Genomic DNA, 12,636 nt, shown 5'->3' on the forward strand with positions numbered 1-12,636 from the left:
GTGTTCATCCCAGTTTCTCCTTCTGGTTGGGTTTAAATAAATCCCTCCCTGCTCTAAAACCCTTAATCTACAATTACTTAATTATTCCCTCAGATCTTGTGTGTCCCCAGAGTCGCTTTCCAGCTCCATCTTTCTAAATGTGGAGGCAGGAAGGGAAGAAAGCTGCAGCAAAATGCATTTTTCAGGCGATCATTTCACTGGGGAACGCGTTGAAACAGTGTCACGCTCAAGTAAAAGTAGATCAGATCTGCACTAAAACTCCACTGATGCTTCACAACATGCATGTAGCGAGTCAAAACTCCCCTGTGAAGGTGCTGGGATAGAGAAAATAAGTCACAATATTTTATGGATGATACATTTACAGCTACAACCTGAGGCTTTTTAACCCGTCATGGCTAGAGATGGCTAAATGTAGAGAAACTCATCCATGCGTTTACAATTAATTACTGCAACAGCGTCTTCACAGGTCTGACTAATAAATCAATCAAACAGCTGCAGCTGATCCAGAAGCTGCTGGTCGCGTTCTCACTAAAACCAGGAAGATGGAGACATAACACCAGTTTTAAAGTCCCTACACTGGCTCCCTGTAGCTCAGAGAATAGACTTTAAAATATTGATGTTAGTTTATAAATCACTGAACGGTTTAGCACCACAATACCTTAAAGATCTGTTATTGCTGCACCAACCGTCCAGACCCCTCAGATCTTCTGGTTCTGCTCTGCATCCCCAGAACCAGAACCAAACGAGGAGAAGCAGCATTCAGCTTCTATGCACCACAGATTTGGAACAAACTTCCAGAAAACTGTAAAACAGCTGAAACACTGGGTGCTTTTAAATCTCAACTTAAAACCCACCTGGTTAGAGTTGCTTATGGCTAAATTAGGGTTAGAGTGCGGGTTTTGATGTCTTCCATGTTTTTAATGTTTTTATCTTTACTTTTTATCTGTTAATTTCTTTTTATTCCTCTTTCTAATGATGTGAAAGTGACTGAGGGTCACTGCGCGCACAGAAAAACCCTGTAAATTCTAACAGGTCAAAAATAGTGCACAAAAATCCATGCAGGACGGTGAAGTCCTTGCGCAAAAATTCACGTGACATGTGGATGGAGCCTGGTGCTGCAAGGTTGGAGACCTTGTCCTGTTAGGCGACGGGGCCTGGATGACAGCCGTGTTAAACGGACGGCAGAGTCCGGCGACGACAGACGCTTAGATTCCGTAACAAAAGTATGTTTTTATCTTTTTTAATCTTTTTTTTTTTTTCTCCCCCCAAAATCTCTCTTTCTGTTTATTCAGTGTCGCATGCTCTTTTTATTTTTTCTTTAATTATGTAAAGCACCTTGGAATGCCTTGCTGCTGAAATGTGCCATACAAATAAAATTTGATTGATTGATGGCAAATGATGGAGATTATAACAAAAACAAAGCAATCTGCCAGGAACGGCCGGTTTCCACACAGCGCTCGTGTTTATGGTTCGTACCGACAGAACGGCCTCTCCATGCTTTAAGGTAGCTCTTATTACAGATTCTGGAAAAGGTTTCGCTTTGGTGCAAATTGAGCCAAAACTTTGCTTGAATAGACTGAAAATTCAGCGGCAAATTTAAAGAAATAAAGTAAAAAATTTGCACAATCAGGTGCATTCATCAACAAACTTCCACCCATATTTGCCCATAAATAATAAATGTGTTTTGGCCTTTTGCTGAATAGCAGCAGATGGTATCGCAGGCAATAAGATTAAATGAAGTGGGAGTCGATTAAGATCCTATGTTGACCCCAACAAGCAAGGTCAGGCACTGACTCACTGACTGCCATCATGTCCTCCTTTATTCATGGATCAACTCCCACAGTTTTATGTTGTTCTGATCAAGTTTGTGTCCCTGTTTTGATCAGAACTGATGTAATCCAGGTTTCCACTAGTCTACAGTTATCATTCTGAATTGTGGGATGTTAAACGTTGTTATAGCGACAGATTGGATTAACTGAACAGCTTTTCAAAACTTGAGACTTTTAAATAAACAAATAATATTTCACACACTGTCATGGATGTTTGGTCTTTATCAATATTCAAACTCCTTACGATGCTGTCATTTAGATATTCTGATTAGGTCTGTCAAGTTGTTGCAATAAATGATAATCTTGTTGATTAGAGACAATTTTCAAGTAATATAATAATACAAAGTTATGCAAGAACACATTCTCAAAGATCAATAAACTTTAAATTCTAATGAATATTTAACACTGGAACTGGAAGACATTTTCAATATCCAAAATAAACAGAACAACAAATAAAATGAATTGTAAAGAAAATTGCCCTTGGAAAAAAAAGGTCTAATTGAGACCAAAGCACCAAACTGAAGACTTTTATCGTTAAGATTTAGGTATGTAGAGAGAAAAGAGAAAAATTACAAATGGAAATTATTGAGGGCTGCACAGTGGCGCAGTTGGTAGAGCTGTTGCCTTGCAGCAAGAAGGTTCTGGGTTTGATTCCCGGCCCCGGTCTTTCTGCATGGAGTTTGCATGTTCTCCCTGTGCATGGTGGGTTTTCTCCAGGTCAAAAAACAGTCCGAAAACATGACTGTCAGGTTAATTGGCCTCTCCAAATTGCCCCTAGGTGTGAGTGTGTGTGTGCATGGTTGTGTCACCTGTGTGTCTCTGTGTTGCCCTGCGACAGACTGGCGACCTGTCCAGGGTGACCCCGCTTCTCGCCCGGCACGCTAACTGGAGATAGGCACCAGCAACCCTCCCGACCCCACTAAGGGCCAAGGGTGTAAGAAAATGGATGGAAATTATGGAGCTTGTTTTAGTTTATCATGCGACTAATTGATTTATTGATTTATTGCAACAGACCTATAAATTAAACAACACTTTGCCTGGTGGGTGGAGCAAGTAAAAGAGAACATTCTGTAAAAAACTGTTAATAAAATAATAATTAGCTGCAGATTTAAACAGTAGATCTTAATCTGCTGGTAGTAAATTTAATTATCTGCTGTATAATGACATATTCAAGAGGAAGAGACGCGACTTTAATGGCTGTTCTTTTGTATTAAAACTGAACTAAATCAAAATATTACAATAGGATCTTGTCAGGACGGTGCATTTACTAGAAGAGCAACTTGTTGAGTTGAAACCCCAGAAATTGTAGCATTTGTTGCGTTGGACAGTGGATGTAAAACCACAATGACCAGATGAGATTTTCAGCTCCGTCAGATACGGATAGTTATGTCAAAAGGACAATTTTAAAGAACAGTGGGAAATGTTTCAGAAGCTCCTCATAACGCCGCTCCACAAACAAGATGAAGAAAGTATTTTTGGTAAAATTGGAGAAGCTTTTAATGTTAAAAATTCAGATCCTCTCTAAAGACCTGCAAGGGCAAAACGCACTCTGTATGATCTTAAGAGAATATCAGCACTTTCCCCTCATCTGTTTTTCTTTTCCTCTCCCTGTTGTTGGTTTTGTACTTCCTCTGAATTGTTCTGTCCACCCTCGTTTGCTGCCGCCGGTGCCACTGATGCCCTCTCTGCCACCTCATCCTCCTCCGCCATTCTCAAAGCCCTTGCCCTCGCCTCCGCGTCTCTGTCCTCCAGCTCAGTGTTTTCACTGGAAGACGACGATGAGAACATTTCGTCAAACAGATCATCAATCAGGCCTGAAAGTTCCTGTAAAATGTCGTCGTCCTCGCTGCCCGAGCTCAGCTCTTCGTCTGGTGAAGTGGTCTCTAGAAACAGTTCAAGCACCTCTGAAACCAGGCTGTAAGTGACTTGTCGTTCTGCAGCTTCATTCGCGTGCTGTGGACAAAGATTTGGTACGATTTTATTACTTTCTGTTAATGTTGCATTAAAAACTAAGCCACTAAGTGAAGCTACGGTAAAGAATAATCTGTTTTTGGTAGGGGTGCACCGATAAACCGGTCTATATTTTCTGAATTTTGGGAGTTCGGAGACCAGCCGGTACTTCCATGTGGATCCGATCTTATCTGCCTTGACAAAAGTCTTAATGATCAAATACTGTCCTCTACCGCTCCGCCGTGAGAGAGGTTTGACCGATGCACCCACCCAACAGGTTTTGTCTGCATATTCACAGTTAACAATAATCCCTCCCACTCAGAGACTTTCTTGGTGTAGACATGTTGCATATGAAAATTTTGTCCAGGCGCACAACACTGGCAGGCGAAATGATGATTCTTTTGCTGGCTGCGCTGCTGCGGTAGAACGATTCAGGTAACAAAATGAAACCTGGAGATGTTGGTATAATTAATTTAGTACAGTACGCCACAGCAAACTGAGAAATAACACAGAAAAAAAAACACTTTTGAGTATTTTTTTTCCCCTATTTGTTCGCTCTGTCGGCTACGATACACACAGACCAGTTGCCATAGCAACAGACTGACGGCAGCTCCACTAGTGTATCAGTGTTCGCTAACATTTCCCACACACAGAACAGAACATTCGGTTTGTTACGGTATCATGTTTTCAGGTGATCATGTTTACCTGCAATTTTTAGTAAGTGATCGTCTGAGAACAGCAGAGGTATTAAATAATTTAAACACGATAAGATATCAGAGCCGGTGTGAGGGTCGTCCTTTCTTTTTTTATTTTTTGTAACTGAACCGAAGCACACCAAATTCCACAGCACATCTAAATGCTAGAGTTTTCAAAGTCAAGCTAGCATAACTGGCCTACTTCTCCCACCCTCTTGTTTTTATTTAATAAAACTTTTTCTGACCTTATTATCTATTTGTTGTAGTGTTGACATTTAATAACAAAACACTGCGCCCCTTTTTCTCTTATATATCAGACGTACATTTAAGATTTAGCATCATATGTTGACAACTTGACAGCTAAAACCAAAGCTAGTCATCGCCAGTGATCAGCGTTTTGCCCTACAGCAGGAAGCTGGGGGTGGGACTTCGCACACGTGACATCAAGAACAATTTAGCTACATTTCAGACAAAAAAATATCAGTTTCTGCCATTATCAGGCTTCTTACAGATCAGTAACCCGCGATCAGCCGTAAAACTGCAATCGGTGTACCCCTATTTTCTGCCTTACCTCGTTGTCGATTATTTGGTTGTTTGTGTAAATGCCCTGGAATGAGGTGAGATTGTTGAAGAGGCTGTTGGGATCTTCCTCCTGGTCTTCAGGGTTCTGGTTCTGCTGAACCTCGTTGTCGCTTTCACACGACTCCACGTCTGGGATCTGGTCCTCCAGAGACATTTCACTCTTTAAGTTTACTCACAGCAGCGTAGCAGGTGTTAACAGACCCCTGAAAGTGGCCAGAATGGGTCACAAGTGTTGTTGCCACGTTTGTGGTGTGTTTACGGTGCTGGGAAACGGTGTTGTGCTTCAAATCAGGAGTTCTTCTTAAGTTCTGTTCTGCTGTTGGGCGTTCTGAGGTGTTTTGGTTTGAAAAGCCTGATGCAAAGAAGGCTTCTATGAATGATTTAAATCCTAGACAAAGTGTAATGTTGTGATATCCAAAATTATTAAATATGTGTTTAGTCTAGAGCTGAAACGATTAATCAAATAATTGTGATTAATCGATTTTTGAAATAATCAACTATTTTAGTAATCTATTAATTAGGCCATTTGCTGAAGAACGTCAGAGCGGTAATGACCAAAAAATCTATAAATTTAACTTTTCAGATTAAAAAATCGAATGTATTTGACCCAGAGCTTCTGACGTGGCAGTTTTAGCTTCACCTGGTTCAGACTCTGTAAAATGAAAGTAATCCCCTGGCATACACCTTTTGGTATCCAATTACTAATCAGTTAATCTTCACAAATAATCAACAGATTAAGACATTATTTGATTAGCTGCAGGTGCGTCCTTTGCTAGAAATTTGCTCATTTGTCTTTCTAATATTGTGATTTATATTGTTGATTCTGTGTTTGTTTATGTTGTAAAGCACTTTGAAACGCCTTGCTGCTGAAATGGTATCGCATTTCAGATAAAATTTGATTTGATGTGATTATGTAAAAAAAAATAATCTTAAGTGGTTAAATAAAAATCCAACTAATTGATTAATCCATAGAATAATCGATTACTAAAATAATCGCTAGTTGCAATCCTACTGTAGGTTTGAAGGTGTATGTGAACATTAAGCAGACCAGAGATCGCTCCAAAAGCAGCAAGTTGACTGTAGTGCAGTGCATTCTGGGTAAATACAACCAAAACAAATGCATTAGCCTAGCGCTAGCGGGAGAAATGGCTTCCGGTAGACATTTCTACAACCGCTAAAATCTGAATCAACTCCATCTTGGTTCACATTTTGTGAAGAAGAAAGTTGCGCTCAGTGTCTTTTTCAGAGGCTTACGTCATTTCCTTCAGTGGTCGTTGGTGCAGCGCCCCTACAGGTAAGGAGGGGGAACAGGTTGCTCAAAGGGTTTTGGTTTTGACACAACAAACAAATCAAAACGACTCTTTCAGGTGTAAAAACACTCGTAAAATAATTCAATCAGATCTTAGTGATGGCCATTCAAAAACCTTGAAGTTATCTTCAAACTCATAATTACGGTAACTTTCCACTTATTGAAATCCTAGTTGTTCCAAAGCTTTAGCTTCTATGCTGATGTCTTGAAATGCTGCATCAATATTTCCACATAATGTTCTTTCCTCATGATTCATACATTTAATATTCGTCTTATTTGAGTCATATTTTTCTCCTCTTTGATGTTTCCTGCTTCTGTTGCTGTTACATTTTTACTACAACACAAAACTATATTTTGTGTTATTGCAATGACTTGTTTTCAGTCTGCACTCTTAAACTATAATGACCTCACTATTATTTCCTGAATCCTCATTACTGTACAGTAGATGGTACATTTCAGTCGGACCTTGGCGCGCTGCGTGGTCTTTTTTTCTTTTTGCACAGTGAGCTCTGCAGGCCGGCTTGTCTGCCTTAAATCAGAAACCGGGCTTCCCGCCGACTGTCCCAGCGCCTGCCTTTGGCCTCCTTCCAGGTCTGCTGTCGGACAGATGAGCGCTACAATAGGCGACGGCTGCTGTGATCCAGCTCCAGATCTGTCCCTCGTCGTTTAATGCCCCCCTCAGACGAGGGCTGTGTGTAAATCTCTATTAGCTACCAAATGGAACAGGCGAGAGTGAGATTGTGGGAATGTGACGTGGCTTATTTCCACGCTGACCCACGTCAGTAGAAACTCTGTTTTGTGACTCGTTTTTCTGTCTCTGTCAGGCTTTTTGACATGTTTACTATGTGTTTGCAGTTGGTCATGGGGAATTTGCTGTGAGCTATTTTTGCACGACGAGCTTGGCCTCGCTGAATGACACTCACACAAACGCATGCATATTTACACACGCTTTGATGTGGCCCTGAAAACAGAATAAACTTCACATAAGACTCGCACAATATGGGAAGAGAATTCAGTCTTTTATTGGTTGAAACCAAAACAACAACAATAGGATTCTTGGTATATAACATGTTTGCAGCTCTGAATGTTTTAAGGCAGAGATGTTCAAGCCCACTCCTGGAGATCCTGCTACTTTTAGATGCATCCTTTCTCCAACCAGTGTTGCCAGATTGGGTGAGTTTCTCCACAATTGAGCTGCTTTTGGAGAGGTTTGAAAAAAGGGCTGATTGTTAAAATTTGGGCTGCTTTTCACAACATGTGGTGGGTTTTTAGGAAGTGCTGATAGGAAAATCCAATTAAAATGCTGTGTTCTTGTACTCGTTTTATCTATAACATATTAGGGTTCCTGCAGGGAGAAAAAATGAGTAAATCTGCAAGAAAAAAACTCAGAACTTTACATTAATCTGAGAAATTTCTAGAAAAAACGTAGAAATTTCAGAGTTTCAAAAGTTGAAAATGTTTGACTTTTGAACGACGCAGTCGTAAGAATCTGTTGAACATGACATCGTTATTGATCAATAGTCACTGGTTAATAAAGTGTCACTACGTTCCACTGTGTTCAGGTTGAGCCCTGTATTTGGGCTGGAAACTATCAGTCAGATTTAACAACCCTGTCTCCAACACACACCTGAACCACATGAATGTCTCGTCACCAAGCCTCTGCAGGATGAACTGCTGATGAGGGAACTCAGGTGTGTTGGAGAAATGATTCCATAAAAAGCTGCAAAATGGCGTCTGGGACTGGCCTACTCTGATTTGAGGCAAACTGTTTCTACTTAACTTTATGGCAGAGTTCACTTTACTGTGTTCCAGATGCATGAAAGGTCTTCTCATCCAGTTTGTTTGAAATTTTTTGGTTTTAGACTAAATTCACACAGCAGACAAATGCGTCCCATATCCAACTTTTTCAAGGCAGTTTGGACAACATGAGTAATTTTTTTCACCTCCAGAAAATCCGATTCGTTGTACTAAATCGGACGTATCTGAAAGTTTTCAAAGCGTCTGCAGTCTGAAAGGGCATGTCTCATTTTATTCTATTTTTATGCATAATTCTGCACCAGAAGAAGCCACATGTGGTAAATGCGGACTTAAACAATGGTTGAAGCATCGTTTGTTTTTTCTTGGCTTCCTTTGTCTTATAATCTCGTGACACGTATCTCTTCTGAATGCTCAAGAGCTTTAAAATCAATCCACATTTGGGGGCATCCATTATTCACTTAAATTGAAGAAGTTTTATTCATGTTTTACGTCTGGTGCCAAACGGTGTTGAGCTGAATGTAATGCGGTGTAAGCAATCAAATATGATTCCTTTGTACAGAAACATAAGAGAAGTGGGAGAATGAATGTTTAGAAAAAAATCGTTTTTTTAACTGGGATGGTCACATGCCAAATTATAACTCAACAGGTGGGCCCTAAAGATAAATATTTAAAAAAATAATTAAAAGAATGCTGATCAAATTTGACACTTTATTCACAAAATGGAAAGGAAGAAACCAAATAAGTTTTATGCTGTTAAATTTAGACTTGTTGGATCCTGCATGCATTGGCAGACTTTTTTAAAACCTTTCCCTCTAAGGTAACAGGAACACAAGTGTTTTTGACCAATCTGCTGACTGTTTCTGACTTTAAGAGGAAATGAAAGTCTCACTAAGAGGATTCATTGTCCCATTTTATCAGCAACATGTTGTTGTTTAACAGCCTTCATGTGAATCCCCTCACACACTGATTAAAAGCAGCGTCGTATTCATGCTTTTCTGCCTCTTTGCTCGTCTTTCTCATCTGTTTATCGTGCGTTTAGCGAAGCTGTACCTGCCAGGCTGACTGATGCCCACATGCTGCACGCTCTGCAGCCGAACACAAATGAACATGATACACAAGCTAACCAGGGCGAGACCTTGTTTGTTCTCATGAGTTATTACCCAAAGGTGTACATTTTGCATATCAAAACCCTTGGATAAACATTCTTGATTGTGCAATCATTGTAAATCCTTTAAACACCTTTCTTTAAGTCTACCATTTATTGATCATTTCTGCCTTAACATGCATATCTGAAGTTTTTCCTGCTAGCTTTGACATATTGATAACAAAGATCTTTATTTCTGTTTTTTTTAGTGTTTCTAAATGTCAAAACATTAGCCGTGGGAATCTATCTGTGCAGTAGCTGTGAGTGGATTCCCGTCAAGCTCTGATGATTATTGAGGCCTCAGTGAACATCAGTGACATCTGGAGAAGATGAATGTGATGTTTCAGTTCATTTCCCCTGATAAACTCTGTATTTCAGTCACCATGGTGTTTTTAGAGGATAATTAAGTTCATCCATCAGTCCATCCTGTTACGTTTGTTCTCGTTTGAAGACGTTCACCTGAAATGTTTTTTTTATTTCATATCTGAATGGAGGAGGGAGAAAAGTTCATAAATATTTCCATAGTTCATTCATGGTTCTGTATTCATCCATCTGTCCGTCCAGTCAGTCTGTCCTTCGGTTAGTTTGTCCATCATTTGTCCAACAGTACTTGTCCATAGTATGAAAAAGGTAAAAATATCCAAGGGAGAGAGAAAGCGATTTGAATTGCAAATTGAATTTTGGAGAGCGTAAACTGAAAAATGTGTAGGAAGTTTAACCTTTTTTTTTTTTTTTTCTTGGTTTCAGTTTTAATTAAATCAATATGAATGTTAATTATTGGGTTTATTCACCACTTTTTTTTCCTTGTCTTCCTGTCTAACAGGATGCGAACTACTGGCTGCAGGTCCACCGACTGGAGCACGGCGACGGCGGCATCCTCGACCTGGACGACGTGCTTTGTGACGTGGCTGACGACAAAGACAGAGTGAGTTGTGGCTGGATAACCTGATGGTTTTTATACACTTGTGCCTCTTTTTGTCTGAGACGTTAGCGCCGTTCTTTACATTGATCAACAGTTTGTTGTAAATTTGACTCTTTGTGAACTCGTCATCCTGACATCCCGGCTAAGTTTGGCTCCTCTGTTCCTCTCATCGTCTTTGGAAGTGCCCAGAGTGTGAACCTGACATCAGAGAAGCGAACCGCGATTTATCGCTCAGAGGTCACAGGGTCAAATTCTGTTATCTGAAACAAAACGTGGACGGTGGCTGAGAGCAGAAGCTGTTGTAACATGGGGTCAGAGGTTAGATTTGCTGAGAAATTTATTTGCTTGTCTTTGTTTTTGTAACGCAAACCGGACATTGAAACGGTGTGGGTGTGATTTTCTGTGATGGTTTACTGAACGTGCTGAAAACTTTAGGATTTATTTTAAGGTGTATGGAGGGTCCAGGCTCTTTGTTGTTACGATTGTGACTCATATCAGTTATTTAAACTACTCAGTTTGTTTATAATATGCATATATCTGCAATAAAAAGTGCAAAGAAGAACTGAGAGCCGGCTGATATTCAAAAGATTGATCAGATTTACTTGCTCTTGGCAGCATTGAAGCATCACTCTTTGGTTGATGAGTGATTTGGTTTTCTGTCTAAATGTTTGGATTATTTTCATCCGGCACCGAAATGATCAGAAACACAGAATAATCTGATCTCCCCTTACAAGAAAATACACACAAAGTAAAGAAAAATGAGAAAAATCAAAAAAAAAAAAAAAACAAAACCCAGCACAACTGTGTGAAATCAAGCTAATGTTGCAAAACACAAGAACTTATATTAGTGTATTTAAATATGCTTTAATTTCTTATCCAATATTCCAGACAATAACCCACAATGAAACAAGACATAATATACAACTTATGAAATGTGAGTTAAAAATGTTTTATTCTGGACCCAGAGTGTTGCACATCTTACCCAGTGCAGCGTTTAACCCCTTCCTGCATGCATCAGTTTACATGGCTGCGCTGCATGAGGTGCGTTCAAGTGCAATGGGAAATACTCACTGCTTAGTTCAAACAGGTACTAATAAAATAAAACAAACACATTTACATGACAAAGTAATGAGTGATTTGGTGAAATTCAGACTTAGGGCAGTGGTGTCCAAACGTTTTGCACAGGGGCCAAAATCCCCAAGTTTAAAGTATTCAAGGGCCACCAATGGCCCGCGGGCCGCACTTTGGACACCCCTGACTTGGAGACACAATTAACCTGTTACACCAGCATGGAGCACCTGGAAACCTCCACTAACTATATGATTTAGGTGAATATATGTAAAACATTTTTGGGACCTGCTGGTGTAATTTTGGCCCAGTTAAAGTCCAGTTTGATGCCCTTGAGGGGTGAAGATGAGCTGTACTTATTTTGACGTCAGCCTCGAAGCACCTCGTCTCTCCATTGATCCGGGCTGACGTAGACCTGGAGCGAGATGAGGCAGAGAGGAGGAACATAAAACATGCGTGAGGGTGCTTGCCCCTCTGAACATGACTGGTGGTCTCCTGGCAGCTGCGACTCGGCTCTGATATTCCTCTGGAGCTTTTTAAAGGCTGGAAGGAATGTCTGGCTCTTCACACTGGGACACATTTACAAGCTCACGCTGGAATCTTCGGAGTATAATATCCAGAAGCTTTCTGGTGCTTTCGCTCTGTGATCGAGGCCACGGCAGCCCAGTCATGTCTGAAATTATCAGCTTTTATACGGATTCAGAAAGTGTGATGTCTGCCAGGAAAAGCGGCAGCTCGTCCTCAGACTTGTTGATTATTTTCCCATATTCCCGTCCTCCCTCACTCACCCTTTCCTTCCCTTTCCATCTTCGTCTTATAAAATGAGACCAGCTTCTTCTTTTTTTATTGATAAATCAGCTTATCTGTGACCTTTATTAGCTCTGCTCTCTGAGAATTTAATGGGAATTACTTCATTTATCTTGGCTGCCAGTTTGAGACTGAATGTTTCTTTATTGTTCAAACTGGAAAACAGTCAGTCCAGTTTGGAGTTGAACTGGTTGAACTCTGTTTCCAGTATCTGTCCTGCTGATGATCTCTGAACTCTGATGCTTTTCAGTATTTGGTCGTTGCACTTTTTGTGTCCAGATGTTTATTTAAGGCAAAGACAGATTACCACACTATCTGAGTTTCTATTCTTATCTGTTGTCTAAAACTTTCTTCTTCTCTTTCTTGTATTTATTCCTCTTAACCTTCTGTCTTTCAACCTTTGCTTCCTCCTTCATCCCTTCTTTACATGTTCCCTTCTTTTCTTCCTTTTTGCTGAAGTTCCTTGTGCTCTTTCTCTCATTTTAGTCTTTTCCTTCCTTCCTTCCTTCCTTCCTTCCTTCCTTCCTTCCTTCCTTCCTTCCTTCCTTCCTTCCTTCCTTCCTTCCTTCCTT

The 12,636-nt window shown here is 40.3% G+C and overlaps 1 protein-coding gene across 10 annotated transcripts in view; it reads left to right on the forward strand.

The window, feature by feature from the left end:
• Nucleotides 1-12,636, forward strand: part of pard3ab (par-3 family cell polarity regulator alpha, b) — a 266,919-nt gene that overhangs the window by 33,624 nt on the left and 220,659 nt on the right. For all 10 annotated transcript variants that reach the window (XM_008433893.2, XM_008433895.2, XM_008433892.2 and 7 more), the window contains exon 2: nt 10,091-10,192. In XM_008433893.2, coding sequence (XP_008432115.1) covers nt 10,091-10,192 — 102 coding nt within the window. The remainder of the gene's footprint in view (nt 1-10,090; nt 10,193-12,636) is intronic.

The sequence above is a fragment of the Poecilia reticulata genome, linkage group LG17, assembly GCF_000633615.1.
Source record: "Poecilia reticulata strain Guanapo linkage group LG17, Guppy_female_1.0+MT, whole genome shotgun sequence".
Lineage (NCBI taxonomy): Eukaryota > Metazoa > Chordata > Actinopteri > Cyprinodontiformes > Poeciliidae > Poecilia > Poecilia reticulata.